Below are 21,551 nucleotides of genomic sequence, written 5' to 3'. Positions count from 1 at the left end.
GTATAACTTTCTAAGAGTGGAATTATGGAGTCAAAGGATGTAAATATCTTTATAGCTCTTATATGACATCACATTACTTTTAGAAAGTAAACTGTGCTTTTGTTTAGTAAATATGCTTAAAAATTTTTTTCATTTACTTTGAAATTTATACAATCATAAGTTGAAGAATTTTATTTTGGGTGGCAGTAATGTCAGTGATAAAACCCAGGGTCAATTTGTATGTGTATTTCATCGTCTCAAGAAAAATAATGGTACATCTAATGGGACACTTTGTACTGATGCTGAAAACTAGAACAGCCAGTTGCCTTGTTAACTAAAGATTAATATGACACCAAAAACTTGGTATTTTATGGTATATTCTATTTCAGTAATAGTATAATTTGTTAAATTTTCTTTAGGCTTCGAGAGCAGGAAAGAAAAGAAGCAGAAGAAGCTAGTCAAAAGGAAATAGAAGAATGGGAAAGAAAACTACTGGCTCAAGCAGCTCCAACATGTATGGAGACCATGTGGGAAATTCCAGCTATTGGGCATTTTCTTTGTTTAGCCCAGCAAATTCTAAATTTGCCAGAAATAGTCTTTTATGAATTGGAACGTTGTCTTCTGATGCCTCAGTGTAATGCTTTTCTTTCTAAAATAATGACTTCTCTGTTAAGTCCTCCTCATCGCAGACCTACCTTACATCGAAGACCTACTTTGCCTTATAGGACCTGGGAAGCAGCACTGAGACAGAAAGTACAGCAGTGGTATACTGCTGTAGGGCAGACTGAAAATCCTGATAACTGTGCTGAAAAGCTTGGGTTATGTCCTCAGTTTTTTAAAGTTCTTGGAGAAGTTAATCCATTGGAAGAAAAACCTTTTCATGAACTGCCTTTTTACCAAAAAGTGTGGTTACTTAAGGGTCTCTGTGACTTTGTGTATGAAACACAAAAAGAAGTTCAAGATGCTGTACTTGGACAGCCTATTCATGAATGCAGGGAAGTTATCCTTGGTTATGATTATTTAGAGAATGCTTATGTGCATTTTCCACAGTTCTGTGGTGCAGATGTACGGATTTATAAACAGAGACCTTTTCAGGCCCCAGAATTTCCAGTTCCACCCATTAAAATACAAAGAGTACCTCGGATTAAACTGGAGAAATTGAAGTGTCACTATGTTAGTACAAGTAATGGAGAACATAGGTGTAGTAGAGGCCTGCCCTCTGGCTTCAAGAAAGAGCAGGAACTTAATTTTGATGCAACTTGGGGTTCTGCTAAAATGAACCTGGATAATCATGACATCTCTGTTGAAATGGATGTGAAATCCAGCTATGAAATTAGAATTCGCAGGCCCTGTGAAATTAAAAAAACTGATTGTTATAAAGAAAATTTAGAGGAACCAGGCAGTCCAGGGGAAGTTACTGGCTTTGGAGAGCCTCTTAGTCCAGGTGAAATAAGGTTTATAGAAAATCAAGAAAAATATGGTGAAGCTTCCAGAGTAAAGCCTGAACCCAGTCCATTAAAAGAAAATGCTCTAAAATCCTGCCAAATACATGTAAATGGAAGTCACAGTGATCATCCAGAAATTAACTGCCACAAAGTTGTAAGGGACATTCTGTTAGAGCAGAGTCACAAGAAAATCAAACTAACTAAAATGAGGGCAAAAAAGAAGAAAAAGAAAAAAAAGAAACTGAAAGATGTTTTAAATGAAAACTTACAGAGAAAGCGTGAAAGTCTTCATTCTCTGGCATTCAAATCTTACAAACCTGAGATGCAGAATAAGTTATCGATCATCAAAAAGAAAGCAAAACACAAGAAGCACAAATCTGGTAAGCTAACACAAATGGGTGAGGATTACATTTAAGCACACTTCATGTTGTTCTTCCAGTTAGGCATCATGGAAGGCTCTGACGTCATGACAGAATGGAAAGTGTGTGTGTGTGTGTGTGTGTGTGTGTGTGTGTGTTTAAGGGGTCAAGTTTTATATTCTTTCACATGATTAAAACCCAGAGCAGAAGAGGTTTTGTATACTAACAAAAAATACTGGTGCAGTATATTTTAATTTAATTTTCAGTTGCAAATCTTTGGACATTATGTTTTTACATTTCTCTGGACCAATTTCTCCATAAGTAATGGTTCCTCTCATTTATGAGAAGTGTTTTTTTTCCCCAGGCTAAGAGCAGTACAGTGTAATGGAAAAAGCACTGATATCAGGAGATATCATTCCCAGTACTATATAAAGTGCATAGCAACTTAAACCAAGGCAAGTCAGATTATCTTTCTGGGTTTCAGTTTTTCCCCACATCATATATTTTTTAGCACTGTGTTTTCAGTATATATTTTCATATCCAGTAAAAATGTTGTGAATTACAAGGAAAAAAATTACATCAACTAATAGGACATTAAGCATATTTTTGTAAGAGGATTTGTACATTTGTCTTACATCAAATTTAAATACTCCGTGTAATTAAGCAATAACAAAAATCCTATAAAGTCTTCAATGGTTGGTTGTTCTTTCATTATTCAGGTGTTTTTGCTTTTCCTATTTGCCTTTTAGTCAGTTTATGTCTTGTTTGTCAAGATAGGTGAGATAAAAGCAGATGATGAACTCCATTTATTAAAAAGTTATAAAAGTTGCCTGTTCGGGAAAAACTTGAATTGTTTACTAAAATGATTTGTGGTTTATTGTGATTATTTGTGGATTTCAGTTTTTTATCTTTCCTCAGTAAAAAAGATAGCTAAAATTTGACAATAATTTGATAATGAGTTGGCAAATGAGGGAGTGAATTTTGTTTAGCTGATATAGTCACTGTTATACCATAGTTAAATAAATACAATTAAATATATTTTAAAATGTATATAATGTATCGTTGATAAGGAGGCATAGAATTTGCTGTTAAGAACAGGCATAATTTGTTAAACTGAGAATTACAAAGTGGTCTACATTGACCCAGGTGATGAAAAACTACAGTTTTTTAAAGTAACTTTCAGAAATAAGACTTTTAACTTTTATAATAACCCATTAGGCTATATAAATTTAGTTTGATTGATTTGGCAAGTTCTCTTTGAATTGTTAGCCTCTAAAATATTAAATAATAGTTTTAAATTGGAATTATTTTTCCAATTCTAAAGTGTGCAGTACTGTTCTATTAGTATCACCTGAAACCTTTTATTAAGTGTTTATTCATGACCTACTATTCATGTGTTCAAAGGTAATTATGACTTAACGGGGGTAGATACTGATGTAGCTCCTATACAGACTATACCAATAGCAGAGTAAAAATATTTACTGCTAAGCATTGGATTAAAAGGAATTTCTATTGTAAGCAATTAAACTGTTGCTACATTTTTTTAAATGGAAGATCAGAGTATTTGTAGATCAGAGAGAAAATCTGTGGGAGTTTCATGTCCAGTTTTAGATGAGTGAATGAAAAAAAACTCAGAAGCAAATTCAGCAGGTACCTGTGTACCCTGTATTTAGGTGCGTACAGAAAGCTTACAGGCATGAAATAAAATGCACTTGCCTGTATACTTTCTAATTTTATCTTCAGAGATTTTAGAAAGTTAGTCTTTAGTAACAAAAATTCTTGAATCTGGCAAAAGGTTTCTTTCTCTCTTATTAGTACTGGGTAAGCGCATTCTCTTTCTTTATCAGATGCTAAACTTTCTGTTATAACAGTGTTACATAAAATGTTATAACAACAAAAAACAATTTGTTTTACATCATTTTCAGTACACTTGTCTTTCTGAGGCTTTGCCCTGGGCTCCGTTATTAGTTATAAGACATTGTGGCTTTATACAGTCAGTTTTGGGCATACCCTAATCCAGTTTCCTCTTTCTACTCTTTCTAAAAGTGAGCTCCATGGTGACAACTTTGGAAAATGTGGAAATGCTCCTCTGATAGATTCACATTGTGCATTAGTACAAGTCCACAATGCATTTTAAAACACTCTTGTATCAGATATGTTTTGGAATTCAGAAATTATCAGATTATAGAAGGATATTATGATGTATATGTTTAGAAAGTAACATCCCCTGTTGAGTTGGGGTAGCCCCTAAGTAAACACATAATTTCTACAGAAAAATGTGTGAATGGTCAGATTAAATGAGATGAAGACTATAAAGAACCTCAGAACAGTTCATGTCAGGTTTTGCTACCATATAAATTATTTTTAAAACTTTAGTTTTGAGAACCTTTTAGATTTCAGAATCGTGGATAGGTATTTCTGGACCTGTGTTTTAAGGACTCTGGGAAAGGAACTGTTTAGTTTTGTTTAACCTAGTATTTTTCAAGTTTATTTGAACACACAGCTTTTCTTCAAGTAATAACATTCTTGTAGAATATGCTTTGGGATAAGGTATGCCATCCACGAACCTCCATTTAGAATGAACTAAATTCTACCTGTGGTTAATATCCATCTTATGTTGATTACTACAGGCTTTAATTTTTGGTGGAATCTCTAAATTTAGTAGCTGGGAGATAATTTTTAGTAGAAGGTACAAAGACAAAATGAGAATGAGTTGATAATTTTAGAGCACTGTGAGGCAGTTTTGCAACTTTAAAGCATTTTTACCTTTTTTCAGAGTTTTCTTTCTGGTTCTTATTTTTTAATTCATTTCATTATTAGTTTTCGATGTAGTGTTCCATGATTCATTGTTTGCATATAACACCCAGTGCTCCATTCAATACGTGCCCTCTTTAATACCCATCACCAGGCTAACCCATCCCTCCACCCCCCTCCCCTCTAGAACCCTCAGTTTGTTTCTCAGAGTCCACAGTCTCTCATGGTTTGTCTCCCCCTCCAATTTGCCCCCCTTCATTTTTCCCTTCCTACTATCTTCTTCTTTTTTTTAACATATAATGTATTATTTATTTCAGAGGTACAGGTCTGTGATTCAACAGTCTTACACAATTCACAGCACTCACCATAGCATATACCCTCCCCAATGTCTATCACCCAGCCACCCCATCCATCCCACCCCCCACCACTCCAGCAACCCTCACTTTGTTTCCTGAGATTAAGAATTCCTCATATCAGTGAGGTCGTCATGATACATGTCTTTCTCTGATTGACTTATTTTGCTCGCATGATATCCTCCAGTTCCATCCACATCGTTGTAAATGGCAAGATTTCATTCCTTTTGATGACTGCATAATATTCCATTGTGTATATATACCACATCTTCTTTATCCATTCATCTGTCAGTGGACATCTTGGCTCTTTCCATAGTTTGGCTACTGTGGACATTGCTGCTAGAAACATTGGGGTGCACGTACCCCTTCAGGTCCCTTCATTTGTATCTTTGGGGTAAATACCCAGTAGTGCAATTGCTGGGTCGTATGGTAACTCTATTTTCAACTTTTTGAGGAATCTCCATACTGTTTTCCAGAATTATTTAAGCCTGTTTCTTACTCTTAGAAACATTATAGAATAGGAAAACATTGGAATATTCCCTGTTGTGCCTGCTTATTAAGCACAGATACTTCTTTTTAATAAAATAATTTATTTATAATGGTTGCATTTATTTCTAGATTATTTGGATGATTGTCTCTCCTCTAATAACATTCTTTTTTTTTTAAGATTATTTATTTATTTATTTGACAGAGAGAGAGACAGAGAGACAGAGAGGGAGGGAACACAAGCAGGGGGAGTGAGAGAGGGAGAAGCAGGCTTCCTGCCGAGCAGGGAGCCCGATGTGGGGCTCTATCCGAGGACCTTGGGATCATGTCCTGAGACAAAGGCAGACGCTAATGACTGCACCTAGACACCCCTATTTAATAACATTGTTGAGGACAGAAATTAGCATAGTGACCAACACATTGTTTAGGAATCTATTGAATAAGTAAATGAACACACATAATATGGTTACTCAGGTATAACTAAGATTAACCCCTTAATATGCGTCTTTTATGTCCCTGTAAAACATTTATATTTTTGAATAGGGTTGGACTAATACCATTTTACAATCTATTTATTTCCACATAACAATATACCATGAACATCTTTGTGTGATAGATTTCTGCAGTATCATTTTAAATGATTGCATGGGATTCTGTTATGTGTATTTTGTAGTTATTTAACCAACTATTGGCCATTTTGGTTGTTTTCCATAATATTCTGTTATAGATTGTGTAGAGGAGGTAGAGTTGGCTGAAATAAAGTAGATTTTAAAAGGTAGAGGACTTTTTATAAAACCTGAAAAAATAGGCAAAAATGATTAAAGATACATTAATTGTTAGAAAAAGCTTATGGTGTTTTAAGTTATTCATTTCAACCAATTTGGTTTGGAGGGTTTTTCCGCATCCTCACATGGTCATTATTTTTAATGAAATCATTTTGTGGTAGCTCCTCTAGACTGATTAAAATAAATAAGACAAGTGGTGTCATTCTTTCATAAGTGAATAAACTAAGGCTCAAAAGTGGTAAATAATTTGTTTTAATAATTGTTAAGTATATAATTAAAACAGAATAAAAGGTCAAATGGAGGGTAAATCAGTGTGTGCTATAGTAGTCTCAGAAGGTTTCACAGAGGATAAAGGACTTTGAAGAATAATGGGAATTGAATAGATGAAAAATGGTTACTAATGTGAGCAAAAGCATGGGGGTATAATTAAGCTGGTGTCACTGGAAAAAACACAGAGAAAAACTTAAGGAAAAAGTTGCAAAGTTGAGGTTTTAGAAATGTTTGAATGATGAGAATATGCCAGTTTTGGGTGATCTCTTTCTGGGCAGGTGGTGCTATTTTAAATAATTGAACTAGGCACCCAGTGCAAGGAAATCAGCTTAAAGTAAGACATAATGTATAAAAAGCAATAAGCTCCTTTATAGGGAATAACTAAGACAGCAGTGTAATCTACAATATTTGATCACATTCTGGCCCATTACTGTAAAAGAATTTACAGTTTTTTGTTGATAAGATTATAGAACCTAACCATGGGTATCTTTATGGGGAAAATTTTTAGAGGACCAACTCAAGATGCCAAGATACAAGAGAATAAAAGGATTGATAGAACACCTTGTCCTTTAATTTTAATGCTTTGTACGCTTTCCCCTCCAGAAGCTGATACTCATAATGCTAACTGTATGCCAGGCACTATTCTAAGCCTTCATACATATTTTCTCATTTAATTTCCATAAAAACTTCAGTAAATGATATTGTTCCCCAATATATGGATTTTATAGATTTAAAAAACTGAGGCACAGAGAGGTTTATTAACTCGTCCAAGGTCACACAGCTAATAAGTGGCAGGATTAGGAGAAAGGATCTTACAGGGTAGTTACACCACCATTAAAGAGCTATAAAAAGAAACCGGCAGGGTTTAGATGAAGGGGTTGAAGGTAAGTTTAGGAAGAGGAAATTTCTAAATCCAGATAAGGAATGCTTATATGACTTTTCTAGCACAGTGACAGAAGAAAATAATGTTTCGAGAGAGTTGTTGCAATAACTAGTAAATTTTGACAACTGATTTAGTATTTAAGCTAAAGGAAAAAAATAGTCGTTATTGAATTATATGACAGTGTTAAAAAAATTACTAGTATGATGAGAAATTTGCTTATAGGCAAGAAGAATGGAAGGAAAATCAGTTGTTTTGTTAAGGTCAAATTGGTTACTTAGAGATACAACACTCCAGAAACTTGTATAGAATATAAATATTTGCTCAAGACATACACACTAAGTAAATAAAAAGTCAAATTTAGACTCCATTTCTGTGACTTCACATTCCAGATACTTCCCAGATTCACTATTTAATAATACAAATGCCCTTGGCATTTTATTTTTAACAGTGATTAATGTCTTAGTATCCATTCACTTACTATGATTCCTAAAATGAAAGCACCGAGAAAATAGTGAATGTGTTAGGATAATTTTTTTTTTAAGATTTATTTATTTATTTTAGGTGGGGGGAATCTCCAGCAGACTGCGCACTTAGCGCGGAGCCCAACTCGGGGTTCGATCTCATGACCCCAAAACCATGACCTGAGCTGAAATCAAGAGTTAGTTGTTTAACTGACTGAGCGACACAGGCGCCCCTTAGGATAATTTTTGAACGTGGGAAGGCCAAATCTAGGAGGGCTTTAAAATGGAAGTTTGAATAGTTCAAGGGGCCAAAAGTGAAGATAGGCAAGGAAAGCAGGTGAAGGAGAAGGGTAAAGATGAGGAATAAGAAACTGAGGAAAGAGGAGTTGGTTTGGGGATGATAATCATTATTTTTCTAGTTAAGAGGTTTATCTCCACATTCTGGAAGACTATAGAGTTCTGTGCCTAAGTTAGAATGTAAAATATATTTTTAGTTACATTGTTTTTCTCTCAAGTTGGGCTTCCTTTACTACAGCTATTCTCAACATAGTTTTAAAAAAGCTTCCTTAGGCTGCACTAATTACTAAGTTTTAGTAGTTAAGTTTTCCTTATCTATTTATTTTCCAGGTACAAATTGACACTCACTTTTTGCCCATGTCTATGTTTTAGGCCCAAGAATTGTGTTGAAATTCTTCATATGCTTTAAGTGACTTCTGACTTTAGTACACTCCTAGATCTGAGAATTGTATTCTGTTTTATGGGACCAGGTAACTTAGGGCAGTGGGGGTAAAGACCTGGAATATGATCAAGCATGTGTTAGAGGAACAGAAGCCCACTGGGGGGCAGTATGTAACTTGCCCTGTATATATCTTGCCCTGGAACAAAAACAAATTACCAAATAAAGACTGTGGTTTTGTAGTATCCCATGCTCCATTTTAAAAGTAGTATGATAAAAAGGAAGAGCCAATTTTTACTGAAGAATACAGGAAAATTTGTGTTCAAATTGTTATGAGGGTATAGACTGAAGATATTAATAGTACATGCAGATCTTCTAATCCTAATCAAAAGGGATGCTCTGAAATCAGTCAGAATCAGATTACATTCAGATTACATTCCTGCAGAAGGTTTGAAAGAATACAATATTTTATCATAAAAAAGAGCACAGGTTTGAAGTGTGACAGATCTAGTGCAAATAACTGTTTCAGTGCATATTAGCTACAACAAGTCCTCCATCAATTTATTTATGTATTGCTATCCTGTTTATCTGTGAAAAATGAGGTAATACCTACCTTGCTGTAGTCATTAAAAGATTAATTGGAATACCAAATGCATAGTACTTAACATGGTGACTGGCATGTGGTAGGAGTCAATAAATGTAACCATGATTTTCGAGAGGTAGAATTACATAATGGAAAGAACTTGGACTTTGGAGTTAGAATCGCTGGTTATGGTGCTTACTTACAGTGTAACACTTGAGTAAGTTAAGTAATCTTTTTGATCTTCAGTTATTCCACATTAAAATGAGGTATTGCCTACCTTGGAGGGTTGTTTTGAGATTAACTGAGGTAATTCGTATAAATTATCTTGCTAACTGTCTGATATATAGTAGAGTCTCAATAAATGTTAGTGGTCTTACTACCACTCCTAGGTCATGTGAAACTCTTTGGTAAAATGTGTAAATTATTTAAAGTTGTTGTCAGTGTTTTCTTTATTTAAAAAAAAAAAAAGGACTCAGATGGACCCTAAGAATTATAAGCAATTACCCACTTTCCTTTTCCTATTTCCAGACCGGTGAAAGATTCTTCTCTTTAAGGATCATTTCTCATAACTTTTGTATGAAAAATGCTGTAAATACAAAATGAATAATGTGATTTCTGTTGCTAAAGGTAATACTTATTTTAGACCCTTATCATCATGGCTTAGCTAAGGGAAATAATAACAGTTAACATTTATCACTTAACCATGTGCCTAACAGTGGTCTAAGCTCTTTACATGTTTTCATTTCTTTAATTTTCACAAAGAAATTAGGTAATATCATTATCCCTGTTTTATAGATAAAGAAACTGCACAAGGAAATAAAGCAATTTGCAGTTAGTAGGTGATTAAAACTGGTATTCAAACCCAGGTAGTTTAGTTCCAAAACTCAAGCTTAAAACCACTACAGAATACTACTTCCATTTACTTAATCACATTTAAGTATCCTAATGACATGGTGAAAGGAAATACTCAGTAACCACTTCAGCTGCTTAATCCATTAAAATAAGAGTGACTTCTAGAGTTAACTGAAAATTTAGTACCTGAGTTTAGTGCCTATGTGGCAACAGTGTGAAATTTATTGGGAATATCAAGGGTGACCTCTGTTGTGCTTATGAATACCAAATTAAGTGATTTTTAAAAAGCTAATTAGAGCAGTGCTGTGGGTAGGGGGATAAGGAAGGATTTCAGATCTCCTTCAAATTGTTTTGATAGCTTTCCCAGACTTAGGGCCATTAAATCTTTTCCTATGAACTTTAAAAAATGGTTAAGATAGTTTACAGAGGAAAGGCATTCTTCTGTCCAAATTCATGAGACCCCTTGAGAGGTACCTATTGTACCCAGTTTCGAAATCAATTACTCTAGCTATATTATAGGGATACCAAGAATTTAATCATTTCTCCCTGAATATTGGTTAAGTAGACCACCCACTTACCTATTTTTGTAGAAGTTTAGTTGTCGTTTAGATTCTGTGTAAGCACAGAAACAAATAACAGTGATGAGGAATATGGATATGTTAGGTTATTTTAATTAAAAGTAAATGTCAGATGACAACAGGTTGATACTTACTAGAACAAGACAGTAAAATCCATGTGAACCTCAGCAACGCAAAATTTGCAGTAGTTCAAGCATAGTATACATGCATTTTTATTGAGTCAAAAGTTAGAAATAATCAAATTACAGTTCTGTGATATGGTTAAAAAAGAATACAGGAGAAAATACAATTAATTGGAATTGTGCCTAATGTTGCAATCAAATGACTGTTTGCATGGAAGATCATATCTGTATAGGAAAATATTTAGAAAGGAGCAATAGGGATTATGTTGAGCAGAGTTACATTGTGTACTCATTTTCCCTTCTGAAAAAAACAGTAACTTTTAAGCTGATTTTAGCTTAGTAATGATTGTGAACTAAAATTAACTTTTAAGTGTTTCTGATTAATTTTTTATTCCCTTACATAGATTTTGTAGCTCCAGGAGGACAGGATTTCCATTTTATAATTCTTTGTTGTCCCCATAAATTGTACAGTGCCCTGTATCTCATGTTTGTTGAATAATTAACAACCAGTTTATTAACTGATTTTGCTAAGTGCAAGTGGAAACAAAACATACTTTAAGATGTTCCTTTCTAAAAATAGAGATTATGTGCATGTGTGTATCTCTTTTGTCATGTTAAATACACAGAATAGATATACTTCAATACGTGATATGAATTGGATTTCTTTAAGAATGTGGATTTTCCTCAGTATTTTCTGATTGTACAAATGACTAGATGCACTTTTTAAAGGGAGATTTTTACTTTGTTTTAAAACTGGTTATTGAATACTTCAGAGGCAGCCCATTAAGTGAGTGCAGAGCTAAAGGGATAGAAAAACCTTGTTTCCTAAGCTGCTGAGAGGATCTTTACATTAGGTTGGCTTTAGACCATAGTCTTCAGAGTATAGTTTTATGCAAGTTCCTGACTATGGAAGTCATTGTTAAAAGGTAAGATTTTTTTTTTCTTATGTAATCTCATTTTAAGTTGTGAATTAGATTTTAACTGAGCAGTAGTAATGTAACTTTTTTTTTTTTTTTTTGCCAAATCTTATTATAATAAATTCTGATTCCATGCAACTCATTGCAGATTTTGATAGTTTGGTTCATATGTAAAGAAACCCGCGTTTGTTAATAATGTCTGTTACAGGTAGTTATAGTTTAATGTTTGCTTTTACTGGGGTTTGTTTTGATTCATCATTTTTATTTGACTCACTAGCAGCCATCTGTTAGTTATATTTTAACTTTCAAGGTTCTATGTAATTTGGGTTTTGTTAATGAAGTGCTATAAACAGTATTGTGAAGTTTTTCTCTTTTAATCTTGAAAGGAAAAAAATCCATATCTAAAAAAGCAATCACAAAGAAGAGGAAAACTGTCACAAAGTCACCTACTGTACCAGAATTCCAGGTAAATGTTTCAATTTTGTCTCAACATTTTTTAGTTTATTTGTTTTAGTGTTTATATTGTTCCTAAAGAGATTGGCTAAATTCCAGTGTAACACACATACTTTCAATGAAATGTTTCCATCTGTGACTTTTTTCCCTTCAAGTGCAAGGCATAGCTAAGATTGAATCTAATGTTTCAAAATTTTTTACCTTTGTTTGTCTTTTGATAGCCAAAAATCTTTTTTTTTATATGCTATACTGCTTTGTAGAAGTAGTTTAATAGAATATATATTATATATTAGTAAATATAATACATTTATATAACATAATATATGAAAGTAAATGTGTACATGAAAGTCTTCCAAGAACAAATCATAATTTGTAAATAATTTGTAAATAAGCAATTTATTTTCATTTATTTGGGCACTGTAGAAATGGTAGACTTAAAACACAAATCTTTTAACTCTTAGCTATATACGAACTTCAGAGAGAGTATTAAGTAACATTTAATTGAATGGTCTTTAAACATTTCTGCAAAAAGAAAAAAGTACACTTACTGCCATATTATGTGAAGAGCGTTTCATTTGTAGCTGGTACTAGAATAAGCAGAGAATCTCACTTTAAATAATACTTTTATTTTCTATTTTATAAAAGATATGTTTTCTTCAAATGACCCTTTTATAAAAATTTCTTTGTATTACTGTGTCCAATCCAGTTTCCAAAGTTTTATAATCTAATACTTAATTTCCAAAAAATAAGTGATGTTAAAATGAATTTTTGTCAGTCTCAAGTCAAGAAGAAAATAGAGTAGTAACTATGAAAATACTGATAATGTATCATGTGAGTTTAATATATATATTCAAAAATGTAGACACATCTATTTTTCAGTAAAAATCTTATTTTTGGAAGTGTTTTTATGGAAGTTACTAGTTGGTAAATTTAATATTTTTAAATGAGCCATGAAAGAAAATAGACATATTTTCTTTTAGTATTTTAGGATAGAATATTTTTAATGACATTCTTAGGATGAATTACAAACACTTTTACAAAATCATTTTATATAATATAACCTTGGTTACAGGATATTTAGTGGAAAATGTGTGTTTACTGTTTTACTTGGAGGACTTTCTAATCATTGCTTATACTCTTATTCGGTACTTTAGTAGTATATTGTCATTCTGTCACTGATATCAAAGCCTTTGCTATTTTTCCCATTCACTTTCCCCCTCAAATCCCTTAAAATTCCCCGGGAATGTAAATCTCAGAACAGATCTGGCCTGCTGTTGATATTTGTCTCCATTCCTATTTTAGTAGATGAACTTTCATATGTAATAAGTGGCATAGACAGCATAGACAGTGTTTTTAAAATGGCAAATGGTATTCGTTAGTGAGGCATAAAATTAATCTAGTGGATTACATGACCAGCATTCCTTTTTTAAGCTAACAGTTAAAATAGAAAAGAAATTATGAGTGTGTCAGATATAGTAAGGATAATATCATCTCATGAAACTTTGGTTTTGATCTTTTGTTTATTGTACTGGCATGCAGTGTAAAATACATTTTTGACCATGGGTCATGAGCAAAAAAGTTAGAAAGGCACAGTACTAAGTGATGCTTTATCAGTTACGGACCATTTGCTTACCACTCTCAGAAACTTAAGGTGAAAGTATGAATTTAGCCAAATTGAACTGTTTAAAATAAATAAAAATCCCTTCCTAGTTCTTAAGGTGTCCTAGAATATGTGTGTGTGTGTGTGTGTGTGTGTGTGTGTGTGTGTGTGGCTAGGATGGGGAATAGGCTTATGAGAACTGTGATTCTTACGCCTAGTTTATAACATGAATAACATATTACTCATAAAGAAAATTGACAGCTGTCTCCCAGGAAATAGGTCATTTGCTTCAAATAAGCAAAGAACAGCAGATAAGACAGTATTAGTCACTAGTAAACTTTGTTGTTACAGACAAAACCTATAGTTTCACCTTTCAAAATAACTTTATATATAGTTTGTTTCTTTCATTATTTGGAAGTTCCCCACATGTAAGAAACTATTATATAATAAAGAAGCAAGGTTTATTTCCTTCCCAAAAGCTCTAGCAATATGTCATTTAGCACCTCAGATTCTGCAAATTATTCCTTTTTTTTTTTTTTTAGAGAGGGAGAGAGAGAGGCGGGGGAGGAGCAGAGGGAGAGGGAGAGAGAGTCTCCATGCCCAGCTTGGAACCTGATGTGGGGCTAGATCTCACAACCCTGAGATCATGACCTGAGCTGAAACCAAGAGTTGGACACTTAACTGACTGAGCCACCCAAGCACCCCTGTAAATTATTCATTTTATCCAAGTTCTTTAAATATCACATTTCTAGTATTAGAAATAAAAATACTTTATAGAAAAGTTTAGCTGGAAGATTTTCTTCATAGTATTTATTCTAAAATATCTTATTGCTGAAAATAATGAAGCTGTTGGTGGATAGATATTAGATCCCTTTTGCAAAACCTGACTTATTTGCCAAAGGACTAGTCCATCTTTAAATTGACTTAAACATGTGAAGAGGGAAATGTGTTGAGGGATTAAATTGTGAAGTTTATTTTTTGTTAAGTCCCAATGAATAAAAAAAGGGAATCCTGTTTTGACCTCGACTACTTTTTAATGTGGCAATGTTTTTGTTGGCTTTTTTCTTTTTAAATTTTTTTTAAAGATTTTATTTATTTGACAGAGACAGCAAGAGCAGGAACACAAGCAGGGGGAGTGGGAGAGGGAGAAGCAGGCTTCCTGGCAAGCAAGGATCCCGATGCGGGGCTTGATCTCAGGACCCTGGGATCATGACCTGAGCCAAAGGCAGACGCTTAATGACTGAGCCACCCAGGCACCCCCGACTTTTTTTTAAAGCTAGAAATTAACCTTGTCTGCCTGTTGGCTTCAGGAGGAATCCGTGTTTACTTACATGTACACCTAATATCTATACCTCGGTTTAGAAAATAATTATCCCACCTTTATTTAAGGTATACACTATAGATATTCAAATGGTGGATTGGATTTATTTTTGTATGTGTATTGTAAAGGGACTAACCATATCTGTGCCACTTGTTCCAAGAGTTATGTCAGTGGTTCTCAAACTTTAGGTAGTATAAAAATAATGTGATGCCTTTATTAAAAATGAAAATTCCTGGGTTTTATTTTCCAAGATTTCATCCTTGATTCAGTGGGTCTAGGTGGTACCAGTAATGTGCATAGTGGTTAAGTATATGGATTCTGGGACCAAGCTACATTGGTTCTAGTGCCAGCTTTACCACTAACTGTATTCTTAAGCCCTTTGTGCCTCCAATTCCTCCTCTGTATAGTCGGGTAATAATAGTACCTACTTCATAGGGTGTTGTAAGGATTAAATGATAGAACTTACTATTTTATTTATTCTTATTTATTTTTTTCAAATAAGCAGGCCAGATGCTTCAGACATAAGTAGTGTTATGAGTAGGAAAATCAATTAAGAACTGGCTTAAAAGCATCTATTATTGACCTTAACCACTTTTTTCAGCTACTTAAGACCTTGAAATAATCTTGAATTTGGTCATATTTCATAAATCATGAAATGTCATGATTAAGCCTACAATAATTTGAAAAGTGAAAAACCAAGTAATATTTGCATCATTATATTAATCAGAGGGAAAACTTATGCTTAGCCCTAGTGTAGTGTTATGGTGGTTATATAGTTGGCATATAGGGAAACTTAGATTTTTTTTATTTAGCCATAGGTGCAAAAAATTAGGAAATTTTTTTATTTTTAGTATTTAGCATGTTACGACTTTGTTAAATTGACTAAATTGTTTTTTACCAGTTTTGTAATATAAGAAAGACTATATATATATAAATATTATATATATTATGTTTATATAATAAATATATCATTTTTCTTAATAAACTTAATTTTTGCCAGAACACCTTTTTTTAAAATTTAATATTTGAAAGAGAAATCTAGTATTATGTGAATTGTCTTTTTGTACACAATTGTAACAAAGTCTTAGAAAGTATTTTTAAAACTTAGTGTGTTTCAGTAAGTAAAGTCTCAGTAAGATCAGTTTTTAAAATAATGTAAGAGCCTTGGGGCACCTGGGTGGCTCAGTCGGTTAAGCGGCTGCCTTCATCTCGGGTCATGGTGCCAGGGTCCTGGGATCGAGCCCCGCATCAGGCTCCCTGCTCGGCAAGAACCCTGCTTCTCCCTCTCCCACTCCCCCTGCTTGTGTTCCCTCTCTTGCTGTGTCTCTCTCTGTCAAATAAATAAATAAAATATTTAAAAAAAATAAAATAAAATAAAATAATGTAAGAGCCTTAGTTACCATGACTTTGCTTTTCATTGGTAACCAAGATCTTTGAATGTAATGCATTCTTGCTACTGTTGCATACCTGTGACTTATTCTAAAGGCTGCTTTGCAGAGGAAATCCAGAATCCAGCTTCTAAGACTTACATAGTAGTATTGTTTTCAAACATAAGTATAAACTCACAGATCCTTAACATACCTCTGAAAAAACTGTATTTCTCCATTTAACCAGTGGAGAAACTAAAGGATATGAAATAAAGTAACAAATTGAGACCCTCAGTGTAACAAATTGAGTCCAAAATTAAAGTTGGAGTTCAACTGCTTCACTGTGTTAAGGACCTTTTGATTATATTATTTTGAATTGCTACCTCTTAATGTAAATATTTTCAGCTTCAGCTTTTTCATTTCTAACAGTATGGGTTTTACTTCCCTCTTAAAATTCTTTCAATTTTCAAATGTGCATTGAGAGAAACATATCTCGTTAATAAATATATATATCTTGTTAATCAGACTTATTTTTCACATCACACAATGATATCCTATTTGCAGGTTTTGAAGCAGGCATTGTCCTTGGTATGGTGATTATAAGAAATGAGAAGGAATTTTCCTGTCCTCATAGTTTTAAGATGTTAATATAATTTTAGTTTAAATACAATATGAAATTTGAATTTATGCCATGAATTTAATATTCTGCTTACAATTTTTATAATAAAGTATAGGTTTGTTGTATTAGCATGGTGATGAATGAGAGATCCAGTTTGTTTGGAGCGATTCATTTTAACTTCTGCATTGTTTTCCCTTTGCCTTTTAATGTAATTTACTATATTGCTTTAGTTTTGTATGCTACCTTATGTCCTTTTTGGAACAAATAAAGTAATTTTTTCTCAGATCTATTGAGTATAAACCCAAAGGGCACAATTTATAGTGTGAAGTAATGATAAAGTAAGGAATGATTCATTTTGCAATTTTTCTGAGATGTGGTCATGGAATTCTTTTGATCTCAACACAACCTTCCCTCTCCCTCTATATATACACATTCCTGCTTCATGAGTTGAAGAGAGGGCCTTTTAATATTTACCATTGAATAGAAATGAAAGTTTAGGTATAAAATAAATTCTAAAACTATAATACATGTTCTATTGTTATTAGATTTTTTGTTTTGTTTAGAAAGACCCCTTAAAGAATATGATATATCAGGAGGTGGATGAGTCCTATGTTCTCTGGTCTCCTCTACCAGTGTGTCATCTTAGGTTACTTTACCTCTGTTAGTTTTAATTAGTTTGTATATGAATTGGAGAGATACCTTTTTAGTCCAAAAATTACATATTTTTAGTACTTCTCGGCTCTAAGATTTATGATTTTGTGGCGCTGTCATGGGTTGCCTCAAGTGAAATGTTAACTTGAGGGAGAGAGTGAAGCCTTCAAGAGGTTTTCCTGGGGGATAAAACTCTTTTTGTCATTTCTGCAGTATGACTGAAAACCTCTCATGAGTGTTAGCAGTGTGATCTAACTGTAATCCGACCTGCTGTGTAGCTTTCCTTTTTCACCCCTGTAGGCCCTGAGCCTCAGATATGTTTTTCAAATTCAAGGTAATGAGAAGGAGGTTTTAATAAGTTGTTTTGCTTTGTTAAAAAAAATGCTTCTGTTCTCCTTATGTAGGTGAACTTTATTATAGGATTGATTCTGTTTTTAAAAGATTTGAAGTTGAGTCGAGTTTGAAGGCCACACATATGCCTTACTATGTAAAAGAGAAGGAATAGAGGGTATATTGGCATGAATCAGATTGTTTTCTCTTTCAGTAGTAGTAACACAATTAGAATTATGTTCCTACACAAGAATTTTCTCAGAGCTTAACTTGGCTCTGTATTTTGATTATCTGTATTAGGTATAGCTATTTGTACAGAGTATAGAAAGAGATTGTAAATTGTTACGTAGCTATTCATTTTAAGAGAAATTCAAAGTAAATATTGCTAAAAATATTTCACCCTCAAATTCAACAAAATTTACGTCTAAGAGTCATGTCATTTAAGGAATACTTATCATTGTGCATTTAATTCAGCATTTTATCCCCTATTTGGAAATTAGTCTTTTTGAATCTTCATATTCCTTAGCTACATAGTACCAGAATGTTTCGGAGCCATGTAGATTTGGAATTCATAATCATTTAGTACCTTACTGTTTAAAAGTATGATCTGCAGCCCATACCTGGGAACTTGTTAGAAATGCAGAATCTCAGGTCCCACCTCAGACCTACTAAATCAAAAACTCCATTTTAACAAGATTCCCAGGTGATTCTTATGCACATTAAAGTTTGAGAAGCACTTACTAACTAGGTAAGCCACATCAAAGTACTGTTTTATATAGCTCTTAAGTTGTGGAAATAATTGAGTCTGACTTCAGAACTGTGTTACCTCTTCCTTTAAATAGAATATAAATATTTATTGATCCCATGAATTGAAAGATTTTAAGTGTCTTAGAGTGTGTCTAGCTAGTTGCAGTATGTTTTCATTGTTACTGTAGGTTTCTACAAACTATATATGCAAAATGTACCCTTATTCCTTGTATAATGAGACATCTAAGATGCAAGTGAAAATTCCTCTGAGCTTTGCTATATGTGCAAATGAGAAATCTGTGCTGTGATATTTAGTGCACCAAGTTAAGTGAAAAGGCATGTAAACATCTGCAAGTTCTGGGGCAAATCTGACACAGTGGTCAAAATAGCAGATTATACAATGGAAGTTTAGTTCCCGCTGAGTACTTACTAAAAATCTGATATGGGGCCAATAAGATAGAAGTTGAAGAGATTACCGAGTTCTAGAGGCACTCACATAGTTGTCCAGTCCACTGCCTATCAGCATTTCTTCCATAACTCTAGATCTGGCAAATGGGAATGTGTAGTTTATAATAAATATCAGCAGCACTGTCCTACTACATCATTATGTACTATTTTCTACTCTGGAATTATTTAATTTGGGTTACTTAAATGCATATTTTCTCTGCATTGTCAGTTCTTTGAGTTTGAAGTTATGTAGACATTTCTAATAATAATTGTTAATACTAATTATATCTGTGATCATTTTTTCTTAGCCTATTAGATTGAACCATATCACCATTTATGTAGATCAAAGGCATAGCAGTGATTTCATATGGTATAACTTAATAAAGGAAATTTAAAGGAGTCCTACTTTCCCATTTTTGTCACAGTAGTCACTAGGAATGATCTTGTTGTAACCCCCTTTTCTTTTGTTGTTTTTGTTTTCTTTTACATGAAATACGCCTTTTAGGGAAACAATACCCTTACACAAAGATTAATGAGTGTAACAAACATGGGCTGATAAAATCTTATGGTGAATTAATAGCTTCATAAATGTATTTTTTAAAAAAATTATCACAGTATAAACATTACAGGACTTTCATTAATGTAAAACTTCCTCTTTATGTGCTTGTAGTTTTGTTTTAGAAACCTATTTCTTTTTCATTATAGATTTTTTTAAATAGCTTAAATTATTTTAGGAAAAAAGTTCAACATATTGGGAAAAACTATAATTTTATAAGAACTAAAATGTAGTTATTAATATTTTTGTTGTTGCTGACACTTCACTGTTTAAAGCTTTAGTAGTTAAGACAAACTAGTTTGATTATTCATAACTAAAACCCAATTATTTTGGCCATTTGCCAACATTACCAAAGTGAAGTAAAATGAACTGCATAATTATGAAAGGAAATAGATGCTATCTGTGAAGATGGTTTTATTAAAGACTACTAAGATCATATTAAGAATGTGTACTTAATTTCATTTATTCTTGGACTGTATTACAGACAGTGGAAATCCTTCTTTCTTAGCAATATAATTAGTTTAATCATATAGTTAGCAAACCAAATCAAAGGTATAATGACAGTTCTCCAGGGATGCATTTATTCACCAACTAGGAGACTGCCTGATGAAGCATTTGTTAAAGGTGATTTAGTAACCTGTGAAATCTAGGGTGAGTTTCCAGATCTTTGTCATTCTGGGCTGAAAGTTAATAATGTTAAGAAAGTACCTGGATTATAAAGCAAGCTGAGAACAGGGAGTTGTGGTATGAAACCACCAATGTTGAAATTTCAGCTATTTTTATCCTAAGCCTGAAGTTCATACATTATAAAAATAGTATCTTTTAAAATATAAATTTGTGGGGCTTTCTTTGCTTTTTGCTCTTACAAATACAAATAATTGTGAATTTAGTGTATGTTAAAACTTCTGTTACCACATTTTGGGTGTTTTATATTATGTGTTATCAAGCTGTGTTTTTGTGTTTTATTTTAGCTTATTTGCACTAATCTTGATGAACTCAGGGAATTAATCACAAAAATCGAGAATGAACTCAAAGATCTGGAAAACAGTAGAAAAAAATCGGTAGGTGTTGATCCAAAAGTTCTATTATTGTCAGCATTAAAATTTATTCCTGCTTTTTTCTAAACCTTTTTTTTTTTTAAATCTTGTTCTCCTGGAATACATAAAAATTTGCAATGAAAAATAGAAACATTGTTCCTTTTATTTCTCCTGTGTGGTCTAGTTTTCATTTTTCATAGACAAAAATGCTACCAAGGCAAGTAAATTAATTTTGTTTGCCTGGTTTATATCGGGTATAGTTTTAGGTATTTCCCAATATACTGGTTGGTTGTTTTCTGACTGGTAGTTTTTTGGGTAATGCTTACCTTGCAGATATTCTTAATTAATAACTATATGCTTTTAATGGAAGTTTATTGCTTAGTAAAATAAAAATTTGAATTAACTGTGACATAAATAACAGATATAAATTGTTTAGTCCTTCCCCAGATGTTTTTGATACATGCTTAAGAGTATGTCTTTTTAAAACACCTTTATCAGCTGAAGGTCTTTTTTAAACGTTCGCTATATATTCTAAATTCACAATTCTACCTTCATTTTTTATTCTTGAGAGAATAGAGTATAAAGATATTACATTTATTCACTCAACACTTGTTAAAACGCTCAGTTATGTTATTTATTAAATCAGTAATACTTGTTTAACTGACATTAAGTGATATTACAGATTCGAAACACAATTGTACACCAGTAAATAAATGGGGAAGACTTTAAGCACTGAAGAAAATCAATCATTATTTTTAAAATCCCTTTGTTTTATGCCTTAGGAATGCCGTGAAGCCACTCAGTTTTAGGTCTTTGCTCAGAACCTATTAATCTAGAATTATGTATAAAATAAGGATAGTGATACAGCAAGCCTCATATCAGCCAATTTGTAGTAGTCATTTTATATATATATGCTGTCT

At 33.0% G+C, this 21,551-nt stretch overlaps 1 protein-coding gene across 1 annotated transcript in view; it reads left to right on the top strand.

The window, feature by feature from the left end:
- Positions 1-21,551, top strand: part of KIAA2026 (KIAA2026 ortholog) — a 158,223-nt gene that overhangs the window by 94,025 nt on the left and 42,647 nt on the right. Inside the window, exons 3-5 of the mRNA XM_021682404.1 lie at positions 399-1,804; positions 11,890-11,969; positions 20,566-20,655. Coding sequence (XP_021538079.1) covers positions 399-1,804; positions 11,890-11,969; positions 20,566-20,655 — 1,576 coding nt within the window. The remainder of the gene's footprint in view (positions 1-398; positions 1,805-11,889; positions 11,970-20,565; positions 20,656-21,551) is intronic.

This window comes from Neomonachus schauinslandi, chromosome 13 (genome assembly GCF_002201575.2).
Source record: "Neomonachus schauinslandi chromosome 13, ASM220157v2, whole genome shotgun sequence".
NCBI classification, from domain to species: domain Eukaryota; kingdom Metazoa; phylum Chordata; class Mammalia; order Carnivora; family Phocidae; genus Neomonachus; species Neomonachus schauinslandi.
The sequence above is the reverse complement of the archived record's forward strand: the minus strand, read 5'-3'. Positions and strand labels throughout refer to the sequence as shown.